Here is a 21,604-nt window from a genome sequence, read left to right on the forward strand (position 1 = left end):
CCACTATTATTTTTTATTACAATTTAATAAAAAAATATAGTTTATGTGACACATTCAATAAATGTATTTAAATCCTATTTTCCCTTCTAAAATCCAACCAATTAAAGTCTCCCAAACACATTATACATTAAACAAACAGTCTCAATATGAATCTCAAACTTGAATTTTATATTTATGAAATATTCAAATTATTTCCTTAGCTAATATCCTATTTTTTTTTTTATTTGTAAAGAAAAATAATTTTTAAATATTTTTAGATAATAAATATGGGCTAATTCCTCATAATAAAAATAAAATAAAACGTTTTAACAAAACAATTTAAATAACATAATGGTATAAAAAAATGGTTTTAGAAAAATAAGAAAACAAATATTTTAAGAATCAAATCAAATCAGGAAAATCTTTGGCGATTACACCTCAGGTGCGTGGTAGCAAATCGTAAAGTACCTTAAAAAAACTAGCCGTTGTGAGACAAATCGAATCTCCGCCGCGTCCTTTTAACGTTCGAAAATTATATTTTGAAATCTCTTTCTGTCAAACCGACATCGTTTCTTCTTTAACCCCGCGTCGTTTTAAAGCCAGACCCACCGCCTCTTCTATCTCATCACTCTCTCTCAGTCTCTCATTCTCTGCGCCTGAAACTCTCTCGCTCGCGAAGAAAGAAGAAGGGAAAGAAGCCTTTTCTAGTCTCTTCTTCTTCTTCTTCTTCTTTGCCTCCGCGATTTTACTCTTTTTTCCATCAAAGTTGACGATTGTGTTCTTGTGCTTTCTTTTGACTTCCTTGCTTTGAGCATCATTTCTTGAAATTCTTTTGGTTTTTTCTGATCAACATAAAGGAAGAAGAAGATATGGCGGCGGTTAATGAGTACCAAGGCAATACCCCGGTGGCCGCTCCTGCTGCGACTGGATCAAAGCAGGCTGTTCCGCCGGCGAAGAGCGTTGATACTCAATCCGTACTCAAAAGGTCTCGAAAGCTATACGAGTTTTTTCGATACCCAGTCTTTTGGCTCTTTTTTTTTTTTTTTTCAATTTAATCATTTGATCTCTATTCAGATTAGATCTGGTATCTACAATCTACTGATCTTTTTGGGAAAAAAATAACAAGCTTTGTGAAGAATTTTGTTTTTTTTTTTAAGGGAGGGGGTTTAATTTTGTGGTTCTTGGACTGATCTTGACAAGGGGATTTGCTGTGTTTTTGCGGAAGGGAGCTTATTTTAGATAAAATTCTCTAGGGTTTTTGGGTATGCTTGAATTTATAATTTTATTTGCCTTTTATGAGCGCCACCCTGCATCTGCTTCTGTTACTAGTTTTTGGGTTTAGGGTTTGATTGTTTTACTTTTTCACTGGTTTGGTATAGGGTTTGTTGTTTACTTTTATGATTGGTTTGATTTTAGGGTTTAGGATTTGATTGTTCACTTCTTCAATAGTTTGGTTTAGGGTTTAGGATTTGGTTTAGGGTTTGATTGTTTACTTGATTACTGGTTTTTGCAGTTTGATTTTGTGGGTGTCTAATTTTTTCCCTCTTGTCTTTACCACAGGTTGCAATCAGAATTGATGGCCTTGATGGTAAGAACCATTTCTTTTGCTGAGGAAACTAAAGTGAAACCCATACGAGTTTTTGTACTTTCTTTATTACTGATCCCAAAAGTTAGGCGTTTAGTATCCATGGAAAGGTAATTGAAGTGACTTAGGCTTTCCAAACTGAATCTTTGTTATGTTCTAATTCAATTCTCAGAAGAGAACCAAAGTGAAACCCGTATGAGTTTAAGTACTTTCTTTATTGGTGATTCAAAAATAGTTAGGCGTATAGTATCCATGGAAAGGTAATTGAAGTGACTTAGGCTTTCCAAACTGAATCTTTGTTATGTTCTAATTCAACTCTCAGAAGAGAACTAAAGTGAAACCCGTATTAGTTTTAGTACTTTCTTTATTACTGATTCAAAAATAGTTAGGCGTTTAGTAGCCATGAAAGGTAATTGAAGTGACTTAGGCTTTTCCAACTGAATCTTTGTTATGTTCTAATTCAATTCTCAGATAAACTAAAGTGAAACCCATATGAGTTTTACTACTTTCTTTATTACTGATTCAAAACTAGTTCGGCTTTTAGCATCCATAAAAAGTAATTGAAGTGACTTAAACTTTCCAACTGAATCTTTATTATGTTCTAATTCGATTACCAGATGAGTGGAGATACTGGGATATCTGCCTTCCCAGAGGAGGACAATATATTCTGCTGGAAAGGGACAATCACTGGAAGCAAGGACACAGTGTTTGAGGGAACAGAATACAGACTATCCCTTAAGTTTCCCAGTGATTATCCATTTAAACCTCCAAAAGTGAAGTTCGACACCAACTGCTTCCATCCCAATGTTGATGTCTATGGCAATATTTGCTTGGACATTCTTCAGGTACTTCTGCGGTCTATCTTCCTAGGCAAGTGCGTGTACATATATATAAGTACATAATATACGTGTGTTGGTTATGTAGGATAAGTGGTCATCTGCTTATGATGTGAGAACCATACTGCTATCAATCCAGAGTCTGCTTGGAGGTAATTTCTTTTTCGTCCATTCAATTAGAAACATTAAAAAAAAAAAGAAAAAGAAAAAGATCCTAGTTTGTTGGTCAATATCCAATTTTTCACTTTTTTTCCTTATAATTCCTTGTTCAGAACCAAACATCAGCTCACCTCTAAACACTCAAGCAGCCCAACTTTGGAGCAATCAAGAAGGTGAATATAAGAAAATACGCAGTGGACTATATTCACAGTTCTAAGGTTTTGTGATGAGAAAACATCTTTTTTAACACATCTATGTTTGTCTTTTGCAGAATACAGGAAGATGGTTGAGAAGTTGTACAAACCTCCTACCAGTGCATAATGACTACCAGTGCATAATGACTTTCAGGATGATAAGGAGTTTGTTTTTGTTTGATCAAGTTAGTACAAACTTGATAGTTGTATGGTTCATTCCTTCAATTCTTTGTACCTTTTACAGATCAAGGGCCTTTTTATTCTTGATGAATGATTAAATGACAGTTATTTCAAATTTTTGAGAATCATTATTCATTCCGTACAACCTTTCTTCCTTTTTTAAATGTTATTAACAATGTATCAAAGGACGTAGTACATTCATGTACAAAAAATTAACAATTGTGTTAGAGTGTCACTGATATTCTTAAAGTGTTCGTCCCTAACCCTAACAAAATATTATTCCCTACCTCTTTACTCTAAAAAATTCTACAATTTATTTCCAAAAGACCTAAAAATGGTGAATGGGAATTATTCCCTTTCCAAGCCCATATTTCCTCGTTGGCTGAACCCGTCATAACCCCAATATATCATGCACCATAGATATGCAGTAAGACACCACAAAAAAATGTGGTCTTTTTAGAAACCATATATCATCACCATAGATCAAAATTCACTGCAGTAATGCATGAATGCAGTGAATTTTGCAACCACATTTTTTTGTGGTGTCCATAGTTCTGACCTTTTTGGTCAAGATGCATTCTCGACTAGCCTTTTTGGTCAAGATGCAACCACATTTTTTTGTGGTGTCCATAGTTCTGACCTTTTTGGTCAAGATGCATTCTCGACTAGCCTTTCAAGCGAAAAAGATGATTCTAGGAAGCACCTCTGATTTTCCAGATTTAGTGAGCCAGGAAATCATGTCTCTGTCCAGTCCTCATGATATGATTATAGCACGATTTGACAGAGAAATCTTTGTTCAATTAGGATATGATTTAACATGCTAAGTAATAAACAGAACAATAAATTTGCTTATTGATAGGATCATAGATCTTACAATGTTAAGAATAGGAAAAAGGAACTTTATTAAATTTGCTTGTGTTTGATGTCAATTTATGTATTTGATGTCCAAATCAAATTTGCTTGTGTTTAATTGTGAATTTCTATTGCAAGAAGGAATATATATTATTTTGATTCAAAATTTTATTTTTCTTCAGTATATTTTTCATTCAATATCTCATGAATGAAAAAGTACTGGAGAAAAAATTCTGTAGAATTTCACCAGTTAGCAATTTTCTAGGCATGAAATTAAAATTTAAGAATCTGTCCACATAAGCTGGTGATGTTTGCAGCCTGCTGTTTTTTTTCCCCTCAAAACAGAAAGTAGATCTAAATAATTTTTGAAGCATGAAAGATTTATCTGGCCCACAATAGCCAGTTACCCACTCACACTTTCCCTGCTTAAAAAATGAGATGAGTTGGTTATTTTGGTGAAGTGAGCTGCCTCAGGTTGTATTTGGCTAGCCCACAATAGCCATACCCACTCACACTTTCCCTGCTTAAAAAATGAGATGAGTTGGTTATTTTGGTGAAGTGAGCTGCCTCAGGTTGTATTTGGCTAACTCCTTGTACTTTTCGACAACTCCAATCAAGCATACAGTCTGTAAAAACAAAGAGAAGGAGCTCAAGCCACGGACGTACTCCCCAGCTAAAAAGACAAGCTTTTAATTTTTACATAACTTAAACAAATCAAGCTTAAAAAATATGAGAAGTTTTAGAAGCATGTGGCAAATGAGCAACAAAAACTTAGACCAAGTTGAAACTTTTAGAGGCATGCACCAAGTTGAAACTTTTAGAGGCATGCAGGAAATGAGCAGCTTAGGCAAATATTTCTTCTCTAACAAACTCTGAGAAGACTCTCTTACCTTCACCACTTCAACTACGATTGTTTTGTCAGGATTGCTCAGGTCAACTTTATGAGGTCCTGGGACAGATTTTGCCACAGCATTTATGATTTTCATCCTGTCAACGCCGGTATTTGCACGTGCCTCATACAATACTGCAAACTGCACTTACCAAAAAAAATTATGAACCAACTAGCACATACAAAGGGATATCAACTCACCGGTATAATTTAGCCAAAGAAACTTGAATAAGTTTGGGAAAAAACTTTGTATTCAGTTGCCTAGTTTTTAGATGGTTAAGCAAAAATGAAACTCTCAATCTGGGCGTGCCATTCACGCATGCATCTGTTGGTGATGCATGATGAGAAGAAGCTAAATAGGAATACTTTTAGTTGTAAAAGGAATTTATGTCATAATTATGCTGTTCCTTATAGGAATCAATGTAGGGGAGGAGGGACTCAAGCCTAGGTCTTTGCTCTAATTAATATATGCACCTAAAAACTATCTATCCCTGAGGGTGCCCTTTGTAATGATTATGTAATTATATTACTACAGATCATTTAAGAAATTTTGACTAGGTTTAGGAACTTTTGACATTTTCTTTATTAGAAACCCAGTGAAACGGTTGGTTTGAGTAGAGTATATTTCCAGTCTAATATAGTTGCAGTTCTCCAATTTCTTTCTCAATTTCTTCTGTTCTTTTCTCTTTTCCTCTTTCTTCCCCTTCCTCAGATATACCTACCTTGATCTTTTTCTCTGTTCTCTTCTCCTTTCTTCTAGGAAATCTATGTCTTGATCTTTCTCAACTAATTGTGTCCGCTCACCATATTCCTTCCCCATTCTTTTCCAAACCCTAAACTCCTCTAATTCTATCATGTCCTCCACCGAATGGACTTGTTGAATATACGAGCACATGCTCATACAATTAGTGCATCCCTGCGGGCATACACCTGAATGATAATTAAGTAACAAAAAAACTAATAAATGAAATACCTTTTGAGAACTTTGAGTTTCGACGGGAAAATAGCGTGCCACAAGAGGTTCAATTGCTTTTGCAATTTCATCTTCTGAAGCATAGCATGCAACTTCAATTGGTAAAACTCTTAAGATGAACCTAAACAATCACAAAGTATTCGAATTCTGTTAAAAATGATCTTTTGATTGACGTATATTCTATTAAATATTATAACCCTATATATATAGGTTTTTTATAACAGAAAAGAAAATAAACAATTAATTATAAATGATGTAATTTTATCCTTATACTTTTTAACCTTATTTGTTTCTTCTTTGACACTCAGATTTACTTCTTCTTTGACATTTTGATTTACTTCTTTTTTAACACCATGATTTACTTTTTTCTTAACACTCTAATTTACTATATTTTTAATACTCTGATTTACTTTATTTTTAACACTCTTTTTCAAACTGAGGAATAAATATTGTCTATTCCCAGCCAATAAGAGTTTAGAATGTTAGATTACTTACACCTTTACTTAATATAACCGCAAGTTAAGAATTAGAGGACATGTATGTCGTAAACATTAGGCTGTTGTCAAGTTTTTATTTGATGAAATATTTACCAATCTCAATGTGTTTGAGATACAAAGATATGAGAGAATCAAGTGAAGGAAGGGTGGTGAGCAAACAGAAGATGAACATGGCAGAGACCAAGAGGGACACAGAGAGACAATGAAATCAGGAGAGAGGGTGACCAAAGGGACTTCAGTGGTGGCGAGTTGCGATGGGAAGGAGAGGGAGGTTAAGGAGACTGATTGCAGGTTGGCAATAATACCAGTGAAGAATGAAGAGGCTGAATGCATACAGGGGAAGGGAAGGAAAAAATATCCAGGGAGGGGTGGTTATGGTGAAGGGGGAGAGTCGAGAGAAGATTGGGGATCTCATTGGAAAAGAAAATTCGAGGCGGGTATCGCGAAATATCCAGAGGATTAGCTGCATGCTGTGAGTATCTTTTGAGGGTTTAGAAGATAAGGTAATGAAGTTGTTTGAAGAGATCTAGAGTAGGAGAGGGAAGGTAAGGAATGAGTAAAAAACAAAAAAGAAAAGAGAATAAGGTGTGAAGAGATTTAGGGAACTGCGAAGGGTGCAGTTCAATATCAATAATAACCCGAGCCCAGAGGATTAGCTGCATGTTGGGAGTATCTTTTGAGAGTTTAGAGGATAAAGCAATGAAATTGTTTAGAGAGATTCAGAATAGGAAGGAAACTGCAAAAGCTGCAATTCAATATCAACTATAATTAACCGAGGCATGGTGGAAAGAAAGAGAGGAGATCTTGTGAAATATCCATAGTAGTTACATGCTGGGAGTATCATTTGAGGATTTAGAGGATAAGATAATGGAGTTATTTAAAAAAGATTTGGAGTAAAAGGGGGAAGGTAAGGAATAAGGAGCAAAAAACTTAAAAAAAAAAAAGTAAACAAGGTGTAAAGGGATCTAGGGAACTATAAAGGTTGTAGTTCAGTATCAACAATGATAACTCAAGGTATAGTGGAAATAAAAGTGAGGGGATATTAGATGACAATTAATCAATGTTGGAACACATTATATCCTGAAATGTTAGAAAAATAAATGATCACAGAAAAAAATAAGTAATTAGAGGATGTCTGAGCAGATTGAAAGCAGACATCATCATCTATTTGCAGGATACTAAAATGGAGGGATAAGAGGTTTTAGAAGATAAGAAAATAGAGTTGTTTAAAGAACAGAAGGAGAGAAAAGGTAAGGAATGTGGAGCAAAAAACAAAAAACAAAAAGCAAACAACGTGTAAAGGGATCTAGGAAACTGTAAAGGCTGTAGTTTAGCATTAACAATGGTAACCCGAGGCATGGTGGAAAGAAAAGAGATGGGATATTGGACAACAATTAATCAATGTTTGAGGCATATCATATCCTGAAATATTAGGAGAATAAATGATCATAGAAAAAGACAGGTAATTAGACGATGTATGACCAAAATAAAACCAGAGATCATTTGTTTGCAGTAGACTAAAATAGAGAGCTTAGGCTATTTAGAGAATAAATGATCATAGAAAAAAACGTTTAATTAGAGGATGTATGAGCAGATTAAAACAAGAGATCATCAATTTGTAGGAGACTAAAATAGGGGCATATCGTATCTTGAAATGTTAGGAGAATAAATAATCATAAAAGAAGACAAGTAATTAGAACAGATTAAAACCAGATAATAGAGTTGTTTAAAGAAATTTAGAATAGAAAGAGATAAAAAGTAAGGAATGAAGAGCAAAAAACAAAAAAGAGATTAAAAAGTTTAGAAGATAAGATAAGTCAATGGAGTAGTTTAAAGAGATTTAAAGTAGGAGAGAAAGGGTAAGGAATGAGGAGAAAAAAACAAAAAAGAGATGAAAGAGTTTAGAGGATAAGGCAATGGAGTTGTTTAAAGAGATTTAGAGTAGGAAGAGAGAAAAGGTAAGGAATGAGGAGCAAAAAGTAAAAAAGAGATAAAGGAATAAGAGGATAAGACAATGGAGTTGTTTAAAGAGATTTAGAGAAGAATGAGAGAAAATGTAAGGAATTAGGAGAAAAAACATAAAAGAGATTAAAAGGTAAGGAATGAGGAGAAAAAAACAAAAAAGAGATGAAAGAGTTTAGAAGATAAGGCGATGGAGTTGTTTAAAGAGATTTAGAGTAGGAGGAGAGAAAAGGTAAGAAATGAGGAGTAAAAAATAAAAAAGATATAAAGGAATAAGATGATAAGGCAATGAAGTTGTTTAAAGAGATTTAGAGAATGAGAGAAAAGGTAAGAAATGAGGAGAAAAAACAAGATTAAAGAATCTAGAGGATAAGGCAATGGAGAGAAAAGGTAAGGAATTAAAAGCAAAAAACAAAAAAGAAAAGCAAACAAGGTATAAAAGGATCAAGGGAACTACAAAGGCCGTAGTTCAGTATCAACTATGGTAACCCGAGGCATGGTGGAAAGAAAAGAGTGGGGATATTGGAAGACAAATTAATCAACGTTGAGGCACATGATATCCTGAAAAAATAGGAGAATAAATGATCATAGAAAAAGATATTTAATTAGAGGATGTATGAGCATATTAAAACAAGAAATCATCTGTTTGCAAAATACTAAAATAGGGATACATCGTATCCTGAAATATTAAGAGATAAATGATCATAGAAAAAGACAAGTAATTAGGACATATTAAAACTAAAGATCATATGTTTGCGTTGGACTAAAATAGGGATACATCGTATCTTGAAATATTAGGAGAATAAATGATCATAGAAAAAGACAGGTAATTAGGACATATTAAAACCAAAGATCATATGTTTGCGTTAGACTAAAATAGGGATACATCGTATCCTGAAAAATTAAGAGAATAAATGATCATAGAAAAAGACAGGTAATTAGGACATATTAAAACCAAAGATCATATGTTTGCATTAGACTAAAATAGAGGGTTTAAACTGTTTAGAAGATAAGATAATGAAGTTGTTTAAAGAGATTTAGAGTAGAAGGAGAGAAAAAGTAAGAAATGAGGAGCAATAAACAAAAATGGGATTAAAGTGTTTAGAGGATTAGAGTAAGACAAAAAGTAAAGAACAAGGAGCAAAAAACAAGAAAGAGAATAAAGGTTTTAAAGGATAAGACAATGGAGTTGTTTAAAGAGATTTAGAGTAGAAGGTAAGAAAAGGTAAGGAATGAGGAGCAAAAAAATAAAAAAGAGATTAAAGAGTTTAGACAATAAGGCAATAGAGTTGTTAAAGAGAGTTAGAGTAGATGAGAAAATGTAAAGAATAAGGAGCAAAAGATAAAAAAGAGATTAAAGGATTTAGAGGATAAGGCAATAGAGTTGTTTAAAGAGATTTAGAGAATGAGAGAAAAGGTAAGCAATGACGAGTAAAAAATAAAAAAGAGATTAAACAGTTTAGAGAATAAGGCAATGGAGTTGATTAAAGACATTTAGAGTAGAATGAGAGTAAAGGTAAGGAATGAGGAGCAAAAAACAAAAAAGAAATTAAAAAGTTTAGAGGATAAAACAATGGAGTTGTTTAAAGAGATTTAGAGTAGGAGAGAAAAGGTAAAGAATGAGGTGCAAAAAACAAAAAATGAAAAGCAAATAAGTTATAAAGGGATCTAAGGAACTGAAAAGGCTGAGGTTCAGTATCAACTATAGTAACCCGAGCCATGATGGAAAGAAAAGACAGGGAATATTGTAAGACAATTAATCAATGTTGAGGCACATCATATCCTGAAAAGTTAGGAGAATCAATGATCATGGAAAAAGATATTTAATTTGAGGATGTATAAGCAGATTAAAACCAAAGATCATCTATTTGCAGGCGACTGAAATAGATTGCTTAAACTGTTTAGAGGATAAGGCAATGGACAGATTTAGAATAGGAGAGAAAAAGTATGGAATGAGAAGCAAAACACAAAAAAGAGACTAAAAGACTTAGGGGATAAGGCAACGGAGTTGTTTAAAGAGATTTACAGTAGAATGAGAGAAAAATTATAGAATTGAGAAGCAAAAAAGAAAAAAAAGATTAAAGGGTTTAGGGAATAAAGCGATTGAGTTATTTAAAGAAATTTGGAGTAGACTGAGAGAAAAAGTAAGGAATGAGGAGATAAAAAGAAAAAGATCAAAGTGATCAAAGGATAAAGCAATAGAGTTGTTTAAAGAGAATTGGAGTAAAATGAGAGAAAAAGTAGAATGAGATATTTATAGCAATGGATAAGGCAATAGAGTTGTTTAAAGATATTTGGAGTAGATTGAGAGAAAAACTAAGGAATGAGGAGAAAAAAACAAAAAAAGAAATTAAAGTGCTCAGAGAATAAGGCAATGGAGTTGTTTAAAGAGATTTTGAGTATAAGGAGAGAAAATGTAAAGAATGAGGAGTAAGAAACAAAAAAAGAGATGAAAGGGTTTAGTGAATGAGGGAAAAAGTATGGAATAAGGCAATGGAGTTGTTTAAAGAGATTTGAAGTATATTGAGAGAGAAAGTAAGGAATGAGGAGATAAAAACAAAAAAGAGATTAAAGGGATCAAAGGATAAAGCAATGGGGTTGTTTAAAGAGATTTGAAGTAGAATGAGAGAAAAAGGAATTAGGAGCAAAAAACAAAAAAGATAGTAAACGATTTAGTGGAGTTGTTTAAAGATATTTAGAGTAGAATGAGAGAAAATGTAAGGAATGAAGAGTAAGAAACAAAAAAGAGATGAAAGGTTTTAGAAGATAAGGCAATGGAGTTTTTTAAAGAGATTTAGAGTAGAAGAAGAGAAAATGTAAGGAATGAGAGGAAAAAAAAAAAGATTAAAGGGTTTAGAGGATAAAACAATGGAGTTGTTTAAAGAGATTTAGAGTAGAAGAGAAAATGTAAGGAATGAGGAGAAAAATCAAAAAGAGATTAAAGGATTTAGAGGATAAGCAAATGGAGCTGTTTAAAGAGATTTAAAGTAGAATGAGAAAAAAAGTAAGGAATGAGGAGAAAAAAACAAAAAAGAGATTAAAGTGCTTAGAAAAGAAGGCAATGGAGTTGTTTAAAGAGATTTAGAGTACAAGGAGAGAAAATGTAAGGAATCAAGAGCAAGAAACAAAAAAGAGATGAAAGGGTTTAGAGGATAAAGCAATGGAGTTTTTTAAAGAGATTTAGAGAATGAGAGAAAGAGTATGGAATGAGGAGCAAAAAACAAAAAAAAGATTAAAGGACTTAAGAGATAAAGCAATGGAGTTGTTTAAAGAGATTTACAGTAGAATGAGAGAAAAAGTATAGAATAAAAAACAAAAAAGGGATTAAAGGATTTAGGGGATAAGGCAGTAGAGTTGTTTAAAGAAATTTTGAGTAGATTGAGAGAAAAAGTAAGGAATGAAGAGATAAAAAAAAAAGGTTAAAGTGATCAAAGGATAAAACAATGGAGTTGTTTAAAGAGATTTGGAGTAGATTGAGAGAAAAAGTAAGTAATGAGGAGATAAAAAAAAAAGTTTAAAGTGATCAAAGGATAAAGCAATAGAGTTGTTTAAAGAGATTTGGAGTAAAATGAGAGAAAAAGTAGAATGAGAGATTTATAGCAACGGATAAGGCAATGGAGTTGTTTAAAGAGATTTAGAGTACAAGGAAAGAAAATGTAAGGAATGAGGAGCAAGAAACAAAAAAGAGATGAAAAGGTTTAGGAAATGAGAGAAAAAGTATAGAGTGAGACAATGGAGTTGTTTAAAGAGATTTGGAGTAGATTTAGAGAAAAAGTAAGGAATGAGGAGATAAAAACAAAAAAGAAATTAAAGGGATCAAAGGATAAAACAATAGAGTTGTTTAAAGAGATTTGGAGCAGAATGAGAGAAAAAGGAATTAGGAGCAAAAAACAAAAAAGATAGCAAACAGTTTAATGGAGTTGTTTAAAGAGATTTAGAGTAGAATGAGAGAAAATGTAAGGAATGAAGAGTAAGAAACAAAAAAGAGATGAAAGGGTTTAGAGGATAAAACAATGGAGCTATTTAAAGGGATTTAGAGTAGGAGAGAAAAGGTAAGGAATGAGGAGAAAAATCAAAAAGAGATTAAATGATTTAGAGGATAAGCAAATGGAGCTGTTTAAAGAGATTTAAAGTAGAATGAGAGAAAAAGTAAGGAATGAGGAGAAAAAAACAAAAAAGAGATTAAAGTGCTAAGAGAAGAAGGCCATGGAGTAGTTTAAAGAGATTTAGAGTACAAGAAGAGAAAATGTAAGGAATCAGGAGCAAGAAACAAAAAAGAGATGAAAGGGTTTAGAGGATAAAGCAATGGAGTTTTTTAAAGAGACTTAGAGGAGAGAAAGAGTATGGAATGAGGAGCAAAAAATAAAAAAGAGATTAAAGGACTTAGGAGATAAGGCAATGGAGTTGTTTAAAGAAATTTATAGTAGAATGAGAAAAAAAGTATGAAATGAAAAACAAAAAAGAGATTAAAGGGTTAGGAGATAAGGCAGTGGAGTTGTTTAAAGAAATTTGGAGTAGACTGAGAGCAAAAGTAAGGAATGAGGAGATAAAAAAAAGGTTAAAGCGATCAAAGGATAAAGCAATGGAGTTATTTAAAGAGATTCAGAGTAGAATGATAGAAAAAGTAGAATGAGAGATTTATAGCAATGGATAAGGCAATGGAGTTGTTTAAAGAGATTTAGAGTACAAGGAGAGAAAATGTAAGGAATGAGGAGCAAGAAACAAAAAAGAGATGAAAGGGTTTAGGGAATGAGAGAAAAAGTATGGAATGAGGCAATGGAGTTGTTTAAAGAGATTTGGAGTAGATTGAGAGAAAAATTAAGGAATGAGGAGATAAAAACAAAAAAGAGATTAAAGGGATCAAAGGATAAAACAATGGAATTGTTTAAAGAGATATGGAGTAGAATGAGAGAAAAAGGAATTAGGAGGAAAAACCAAAAAAGATAGTAAACGGTTTAGTGGATAAGGCAATGGAGTTGTTTAAAAAGATTTAGAGTAGAATGAGAGAAAATGTAAGGAATGAGGAGCAAGAAACAAAAAAAAGATGAAAGGGTTTAGAGGATAAAGCAATGAAGTTTTTAAAAAAGATTTAGAGTAAAAGGAGAGAAAATATAAGGAATGAGGAGCAAAAAAGAGATTAGAAGGTTTAGATGATAAAACAATGGAATTTTTTAAAAAGATTTAAAGTAGAAAGAGAGAAAAGGTAAGGAATGAGGAGAACAAAACAAAAAGAGATTAAAGAATTTAGAGGATAAGTAAATGGAGTTGTTTAAAAAGATTTAGACTAGTATGAGAGAAAAAGTAAGGAATGAGGAGCAAAAATAAAAAAGAGATTAAAGAGTTTAGAGCATAAGACAATGGATTTGTTTAAATAGTTTTGGAGTAGAATGAGAGAAAAAGTAAGGAATGATGAGCAAAAAATAAAAAAGAGATTAAAGGGTTTAGAGGATAAAGCAATGGAGTTGTTTAAAAAATTTTGGAGTAGAGTGAGAGAAAAAGTAAGGAATGAGGAGTGAAAAATAAAAAAAAAAAGATTAAAGGGTTTAGAGGATATGGCAATAGAGTTGTTTAAAGAGATTTAGAGAAGAAAGAGATAAAGATAAGGAATGAGGAGAAAAAAACAAAAAGAGATTAAAGAGTTTAGAGGATAAACAAATGGAGTTGTTTAAAGAGATTTAGAGTAGTATGAGAGAAAAAATAAGGAATGAGGAGCAAAAATAAAAAAGAGATTAAAGGGTTTAGAGGATAAGGTAATGGAGTTGTTTAAAAAATTTTGGAGTAGAGTGAGAGAAAAAGTAAGGAATGAGGAGTGAAAAAAAAAAAAAAAGATTAAAGGGTTTAGAGGATAAAGCAATGGAGTTGTTTAAAGAATTTAGAATACAAGGAAAGAAAAGGTAAGGAATGAGGAGCAAAAAAAAAGAGACTAAAGGGTTTAGAGGATAAGACAATAGAGTTGTTTAATGAGATTTAAAGTAGAAGGAGAGAAAAAGTAATGAATGAGGAGAAAAAAACAAAAAGAGATTAAAGCGTTTAGAGGATAAGACAATGGAGTTATTTAAAGATATTTAGAGTAGAAGGAGAGAAAATGTAAGGAATTAGGAGAAAAAAACAAAAAGAAATTAAAGGGTTTAGAGGATAAGCAAATGAAGTTGTTTAAAGAGATTTATAGTATGATAGAAAAAGTAAAGAATGAGGAGTAAAAATAAAAAAAGTTTAAAGGATTTAGAGGATAAGGTAATGGAGTTTTTTAAAAAGTTTTGGAGTAGAATGAGAGAAAAAGTAAGGAATGAGGAGCGAAAAATAAAAAAGAGATTAAAGGGTTTAGAGGATAAGGTAATGGAGTTATTTAAAGAGATTTACAGTACAAAAAGAGAAAAGGTAAAGAATGAGGAGCCAAAAAAAAAGAGATTAAAGGGTTTAGAGGATAAGGCAATGGAGTTGTTTAAAACTATTTGGAGTATAATGAGAGAAAATATAAGGAATGAGTAGCAAAAAACAAAAAAGAGAGTAAAAGATTTAGATGATAAGACAATGGAGTTGTTTAAAGAGATTTAGAGTAAAAGGCGAAAAAATGTAAGGAATGAGGAGTAAGAAACAAAAAAGAAATGAAAGGATTTAGAGGATAAGGCAATGGAGTTTTTGAAAGAGATTTAGAGTAAGAGGAGAGAAAATGTAAGGAATGAGGAGGAAAAAAAAAAAATTAAAGGGTTTAAAGGATAAGACAATAAAATTGTTTAAAGAGATTTAGAGTAGAATGAGAGAAAAGGTAAGGAATGAAGAGGAAATAACAAAAAAAAGATTAAAGGATTTATAGGATAAGGCGATGGAGTTGTTTAAAGAGAGTTAGAGTAGTATGAGAGAAAAAGTAAGGATTGAGGAGCAAAAACAGAAAAGATATTAAAGGGTTTAAAGGACAAAGCAATGGATTTGTTTAAAAAATTTGGAGTAGAATGAGAGAAAAAGTAAGGAATGAGGAGCGAGAAACAAAAAAGAAATTAAAGGATTTAGAGGATAAGGCAATAGAGTTGTTTAAAAAGATATAGAGTAAAAGGAGAGAAAATGTAAGGAATGACGAACAAAAACAAAAAAGAGATTAAAGAATTTAGAGGATAAGGTAATAGAGTTGTTTAAAAAGATTTGGAGTAGAATGAGAGAAGAAGTAAGGAATAAGGAGCCAAAAACAAAAAAGAGAGTAAAAGGTTTAGAGAATAAGTCAATAGAGTTGCTTAAAGTGATTAGAGTAGAAGGGGAGAAAATGTAAGCAATGAGGAGCAAGAAACAAAAAAGAGATGGAAGGTTTAGAGGAAAAGGCAATGAAGTTTTTTAAAGAGATTTAGAGTAAAATGAGAGAAAATATAAGGAATGAGGAGTAAAACGCAAAAAAGAGAAAAGGATTTAGAAAATAAGGTAATGGAGTTTTTTAAAGAGATTTAGAGTAGTATGAGAGAAAAGGTAAGGATTAAGGAAAAAAAAAGAGATTAAAAGGTTTAGAGGATAAGATGTTGGAGTTGTTTAAAGTGATTTAGAGAAGAAAGAGAGAAAAGGTAGGAAAGGAGGAGAAAAAAATAAAAAAGAAAAGCAAACAAGGTATAAAGGGATCAAAAGAATTGCAAAGGCAGTAGTTCAGTATCAACTATCATCACTCGAGGCATAATGCAAAGAAAATAGAGGGGCAAGAAAAGTTAGGAAAATCAATGATCGTAGAAGAAGATATTTAATTAAAGGATCTATAATTATATTAAAACCAGAGATCATCTGTTAGTAGGAGACTAAGATGGGGGGGTTTACGCGGTTTTAGAGGATAAGGCAATGGAGTTGTTTAAAGAGATTTAGAGTTCAATTAAAGAAAATATAAGGAATGAGGAACAAGAAACAAAAAAGAGATGAAAATGTTTAAAGGATAAGACAATTGAGTTTTTTAAAGAGATTTAGAGTAGAATGAGAGAAAAAGTATGGAATGAGGAGCAAAAAACAAAAAAGATATTAAAGGGTTCAGGGAACAAGGCAATTGAGTTGTTTAAATAGATTTGGAGTAGAATGAGAGAAAAAGTAAGGAATGAGAAGCAAAAACAAAAAATAGATTAAAGGGTTTAGAAGATAAGGTGGTGGAGTTGTTTAAAGTGATTTAGAGAAGAAAGAGAGAAAAGGTGAGGAATGAGGAGAAAAAAATAAAAAAGCAAAGCAAACAAGGCATAAAGGGATCAAAAGAATTGCAAAGGCAATAGTTCAGTATCAACTATGGTAACCCGAGACATAATGCAAAGAAAAGAGAGGGGCATCATATCCTAAAAAGTTAAGAAAATCAATGATCGTAAAAAAAGATATTTAATTAAAGGATCTATAATCAGATTAAAACTAGAGATCATTTGTTAGTAGGAGAATAAGATGGGCGGTTTAGGGAGTTTTAGAGGATAAGGCAGATAGAGTTGTTTAAAGAGATTTAGAGTTCAATGAGAGAAAATGTAAGGAATGAAGAGCAAGAAACAAAAAAGAGATAAAAAGGTTTAAAGGATAAGGCAATGGAGTTTTTTTAAAGAGATTTAGAGTAAAATGAGAGAAAAAGTATGGAATGAGGAGCAAAAAACAAAAAAGATATTACAGGGTTTAGGGGACAAAGCAATAGAATTGTTTAAATAAATTTGGAGTAGAATGAGAGAAAAAGCAAGGAATGAAGAGCAAAAATAAAAATAAAGGGTTAAGGGAATGAGACAAAAAGTATGGAATAAGGCAATGGAGTTGTTTAAAGAGATTTGGAGTAGATTGAGAGAAAAAGTAGGGAATGAGGAGATAAAAACAAAAAAGATATTAAAGGGATCAAAATAAAGCAATGAAGTTGTTTAAAGAGATTTGGAGTAGAATGAGAGAAAAAGGAATTAGGAGCAAAAAACAAAGAAGATAGTAAATGGTTTAGTGAATAAGTCAGTGGAGTTGTTTAAAGAGATTTAGAGTAGAATTAGAGAAAAGGTAAGGAATGAGGAGAAAAAAACAAACAAGAGATTAAAGGGTTCAAAGAATAAAGCAATGGAGTTGTTTAAAGAAATTTAGAGTACAAGAAGAGAAAATGTAAGGAATGAAGAGTAAGAAACAAAAAGAGATGAAAGGATTTAGAGGATAAAGCAATGGAATTTTTTAAAGAGACTTAGAGTAGAATGAGAGAAAAAATATAGAATGAAGAGCCAAAAAAAAAAAAAAAGAGATCAAAAGATTTAGAGGATAAGGCAATGGAGTTGTTCAAAGATATTTAGAGTAGAATGAGAGAAAAAGTAAGGAATGAGTAGCAAAAACTAAAAAAAGATTAAAGGGTTTAAAGGATAAGGCAATGGAATTGTTTAAAAAGATTTGAAGTAGAATAAGAGAAAAAGTAAAGAATGAGAAGAAAAAAACAAAAAAGAAATTAAAGGGTTCAAAGGATAAAATAATGGAGTTGTTCAAAGAGATTTAGAGTAGAAGGAGAGAAAATTATAAGTAATGAGGAGCAAAAAACAAAAGAAAGATTAAAGGTTTAGAGGATAAGGCAATGGAGTTGTTTAAAGAGATTTAGAGTACAAAGAGAGAAAATGTAAGGAATGAAGAGTAAAAACAAGAAAGAAATTAAAGGGTTCAAAGTATAAAGCAATGGAGTTGTTCAAAGAGATTTAGAGTAGAAGGAGAGAAAATTATAAGTAATGAAGAGCAAAAACAAAAAAGAGATTAAAAGGTTTGGAGGATTAAAAAGATTTGGAGTAGAATGAGAGAAAAAAGAATGAAGAGAAAAAAACAAAAGAAAGATTAAAGGCTTAGAGGATGATAAGGCAATGGTGTTGTTTAAAGAGATTTAGAGTACAACGAGAGAAAATGTAAGGAATGAGGAGTAAGAAACAAAAAAGAGATAAAAGGGTTTAGAGGATAAGACAATGGAGTTTTTTAAAGAGATTTATAGTAGAAGAAGAGAAAAGGTATAAAGGGATAAAGCAACCAAGGTATAAAGGGATCTAAAGAACTAAAAAGGCTATAGTTCAATATCAACTACGGTAACCCGAAACATAATGGAAAGAAAAGAGAGGGTATATTGGAAGACAATAAATCAATGTTGAGGTGCATCATATACCGAAAAGTTAGGAGAATCAATGATCATAGAAAAAGATATTTAATTACAGGGTGTATAAGCAAATTAAAACCAAAGATCATATGTTTGTAGGAGACTAAAATAGGGGCACATAGTATCCTGAAATTTTAGGAGAATAAATTATCAGAAGAAGGCAAGTAATTAGAACAGATTAAAACTAGAGGGGCTATTGGAAGACAATAAATCAATGTTGAGGTGCATCATATCCTGAAAAGTTAGGATAATCAATTATCATAGAAAAAGATATTTAATTAGAGGCTGTATAAGCAGATTAAAACCAAGGATCATATGTTTGTAGGAGACTAAAATAGGGGCACATAGTATCCTGAAATTTTAGGAGAATAAATGATCAGAAAAAGGTAGGTAATTAGAACATATTAAAACTAGAGATCATTTGTTTACAGTAGAAGGAGAAAAGAGATAAGGGACAAGGAACAAAAAAGAAAAGGAGTGGAATAAGAGAAAAGGTAAGGAATGAGGAGAGAAAAACAAAAAAGATATTAAAAGATTTAAAGGATAAGACAATGGAGTTTTTTATAGAGATTTAGAGTAGAATGAGAGAAAATGTAAGGAATGAGGAGCGAAAAACAAAAAAGATATGAAAGGACTTAGAGGATAAGACAATGGAATTTTTTAAAGAGATTTTGAGTAGAATGAGAGAAAATGTAAAGAATGATGGAAAAAAAAGAGATTAAAGGGTTTAGAGGATAAAACAATACAGAGTTGTTTAAAGAGATTTAGAGTAGGAGAGAAAAGGTAAGGAATGAAGAGCAAAAAACAAAAAAAGAGATGAAAGGGCTTAGAGGATAAGACAATGGAATTTTTTAAAGAGATTTTGAGTAGAAGGAGAGAAAAGATAAGGAATAAGGAGGAAAAAAAAAATTAAAGAGTTTAGATAATAAGGCAATCGAGCTAGTTGAAGAGATTTAAAGTTGAAGGAGAGAAAAGGTAAGGAATGAAGAGCAAAAAATAAAAATGAAAAACAAACAAGGTAAAAAGGAAACTAGGGAACTGCAAAGGCACAATTCACTATCAACTATGGAATTTTTTAAAGAGATTTTGAGTAGAAGGAGAGAAAAGATAAGGAATAAGGAGGAAAAAAAAAATTAAAGAGTTTAGATAATAAGGCAATCGAGCTAGTTGAAGAGATTTAAAGTTGAAGGAGAGAAAAGGTAAGGAATGAAGAGCAAAAAATAAAAATGAAAAACAAACAAGGTAAAAAGGAAACTAGGGAACTGCAAAGGCACAATTCACTATCAACTATGGTAACCCGAGGCATGGCGGAAAGAAAAGAGAGGGAATATTGGAAGACAATTAATCAATGTTGAAGCACATAATGTCTTGAAAAGTTATGAGAATAAATGATCATAGAAAAAGATAGTTAATAAGAGGATGTATAAGCAAATTAAAATCAAAGATCATTCGTTTGGAGGAGACTAAAATAGAAATACATCGTATCCTAAAATGTTAGGAGAATAAATGATCATAGAATAAAATAGGTTATTAGAACATATTAAAACTAGAGATCATTTGTTTGCAGTAGACTAAAATAGAGGGTTTAAACTATTTAGAGGATAAAGCAATGGAGTTGTTTAAAGAGATTAAGAGAAGTAAGAGAGAAAAAGTAAGGAATAAGGAGCACAAAACGAAAAAAAGATTAAAGAGTTTAGAGGATAAGACAATGGAGTTGTTTAAAGAGATATAAAGTAGAATGAGAGAAAAAATAAGGAATGAGGAGCAAAAAACAAAAAAGAGATTAAAGATTTTAGAGAAGGAGAAAAAAAGTAAAGAATAAGGAGCAAAAAACAAAAAGGAAAAGAAAACAAGATATAAAAGGATCTAGGGAACTGGAAAGGCTGTGTAGTTTAGTATCACTATGGTAAATCCGAGGCATGGTGGAAAGAAAAGGAATAAGGAGCAAAAAACAAAAAGGAAAAGAAAACAAGATATAAAGGGATCTAGGGAACTGCAAAGGTTTTGTAGTTCAGTATCAACTATGGTAAATTCGAGGCATCGTGGAAAGAAAAGAGAGGATATTGGAAGACAATTAATCAATGTTGAAGTGCATCATATCCTGAAAAGTTAGGAAAATAAATGATCATAGAAAAAGACATCTAATTAGAGAATGTAAGAGCATATTAAAATCAGAGATCATTTGTTTGCAAGAGACTAAAATGGGAGCACATCGTATCCTTAAATGTTAGGAGAATAAATGATCATAGAAAAGTACAAGTAATTAGATGATGTATGAACAAATTAAAAACAGAGATCATTTGTTCGTAGCAAATTAAACTAGAGGGTTTAGACTGTTTAGAGGATAAGGCGATAGAGTTTTTTAAAGACATTTATAGTAGAAGGAGAAAAAAGATAAGGAATGAGGAGAAAAAAACAAAAAAGAAATTAAATGATTTAGAAAATAAGGCAATTGAATTGTTTAAAAAGATTTAGAGTAAAATGAGAAAAACAGTAAAGAATGAGAAGCAAAAGACAAAAAAGAAAAGCAAACAAGGTATAAAGGGATCTACAAAGGTTGTAGTTCTCTATTAACTATGGTAACCCAAGGCATGGTGGAAAGAAAAGAGAGGGGATATTGGAAGACAATTAATCGATGTTGAGGTGCATCAAATCTTGAAATGTTAGGAAAATGAATGATCATAAAAAAAGACATGTAATTAGAGGACGTATGAGCATATTAAAACCATAGATCATCTATTTGCAAGAGACTAAAATAGAGGTTTAGGGGGGTTTAGATGATAAGGCAATGGAGTTGTTAAAAGAGATTTAGAGTAGGAGAGAAAAGGCTGTAGTTTAGTATTATGGTAACCTGAGGCATGGTAAAAGGAAAAGGGAGGGAAAATCGGATGACAATTAATCATAATACTAATGTTAGGAGAATAAATAATTATAGAAAAAGACATGTAATTAAAGGATGTATGAACAGATTAAAATCATAAATCATTTGTTTGCAGTGGACTAAAATAGAGTGCTTAGACTATTTAGATGATAGGGCAATAGAGTTTTTTAAAGAGAGTTAGAATAGAAGGAGAGAAAAAATAAGTAATGTGGAGCAAAAAAAAAATTAAAGGGTTTAGAAGATAAGACAATGGAGTTGTTTGAAGAGATTTTGGAGTAGAATGACAGAAAAAGTAAGGAATGACGAGTAAAAAACAAACAAGAGATTGGAAGGTTTATGGGATAAGGCAATGGAGTTATTGAAAGAAATTGAGTAGAATTAGAGAAAAGTAAGGAATGAGGAACAAAAAACAAAAAAAAGATTAAAAGGTTTAGAGGACAAGGCATGAGGATAAGGCAACGGAGTTGTTCAAAGAGATTTAGAGTAGGAGAGAAAATGTAAGGAATGAGGAGCAAGAAACAAAAAAGAGATTAAAGGGT

At 31.8% G+C, this 21,604-nt stretch overlaps 2 protein-coding genes across 2 annotated transcripts in view; one reads left to right on the forward strand and one right to left on the reverse strand.

Annotated features, from left to right (window-relative positions):
- The first annotated feature begins 578 nt into the window (after positions 1-578).
- Positions 579-3,061, forward strand: LOC110811799 (ubiquitin-conjugating enzyme E2 20). Its single transcript, XM_022038371.2, has 6 exons — positions 579-964; positions 1,540-1,567; positions 2,182-2,409; positions 2,489-2,552; positions 2,673-2,732; positions 2,831-3,061. Exons 1-6 carry the CDS (start codon positions 849-851, stop codon positions 2,878-2,880), a joined length of 546 nt encoding a protein of 181 aa, XP_021894063.1. The 5' UTR covers positions 579-848; the 3' UTR covers positions 2,881-3,061.
- Positions 3,062-4,035: 974 nt separating this feature from the next.
- The window catches only part of LOC110811894 (THUMP domain-containing protein), a 44,465-nt gene continuing 26,896 nt past the window's right edge, over positions 4,036-21,604 (reverse strand). The window contains exons 5-7 of the mRNA XM_088215032.1: positions 5,648-5,768; positions 4,676-4,816; positions 4,036-4,411 (exon numbers count right to left, since the gene is read on the reverse strand). Of these exons, the coding sequence (XP_088071158.1) occupies positions 4,331-4,411; positions 4,676-4,816; positions 5,648-5,768 (343 nt within the window). The 3' untranslated portion in view covers positions 4,036-4,330. The remainder of the gene's footprint in view (positions 4,412-4,675; positions 4,817-5,647; positions 5,769-21,604) is intronic.

This window comes from Carica papaya, chromosome 3, assembly GCF_054855325.1.
Source record: "Carica papaya isolate Zhongbai chromosome 3, ASM5485532v1, whole genome shotgun sequence".
NCBI classification, from domain to species: Eukaryota; Viridiplantae; Streptophyta; class Magnoliopsida; order Brassicales; family Caricaceae; genus Carica; species Carica papaya.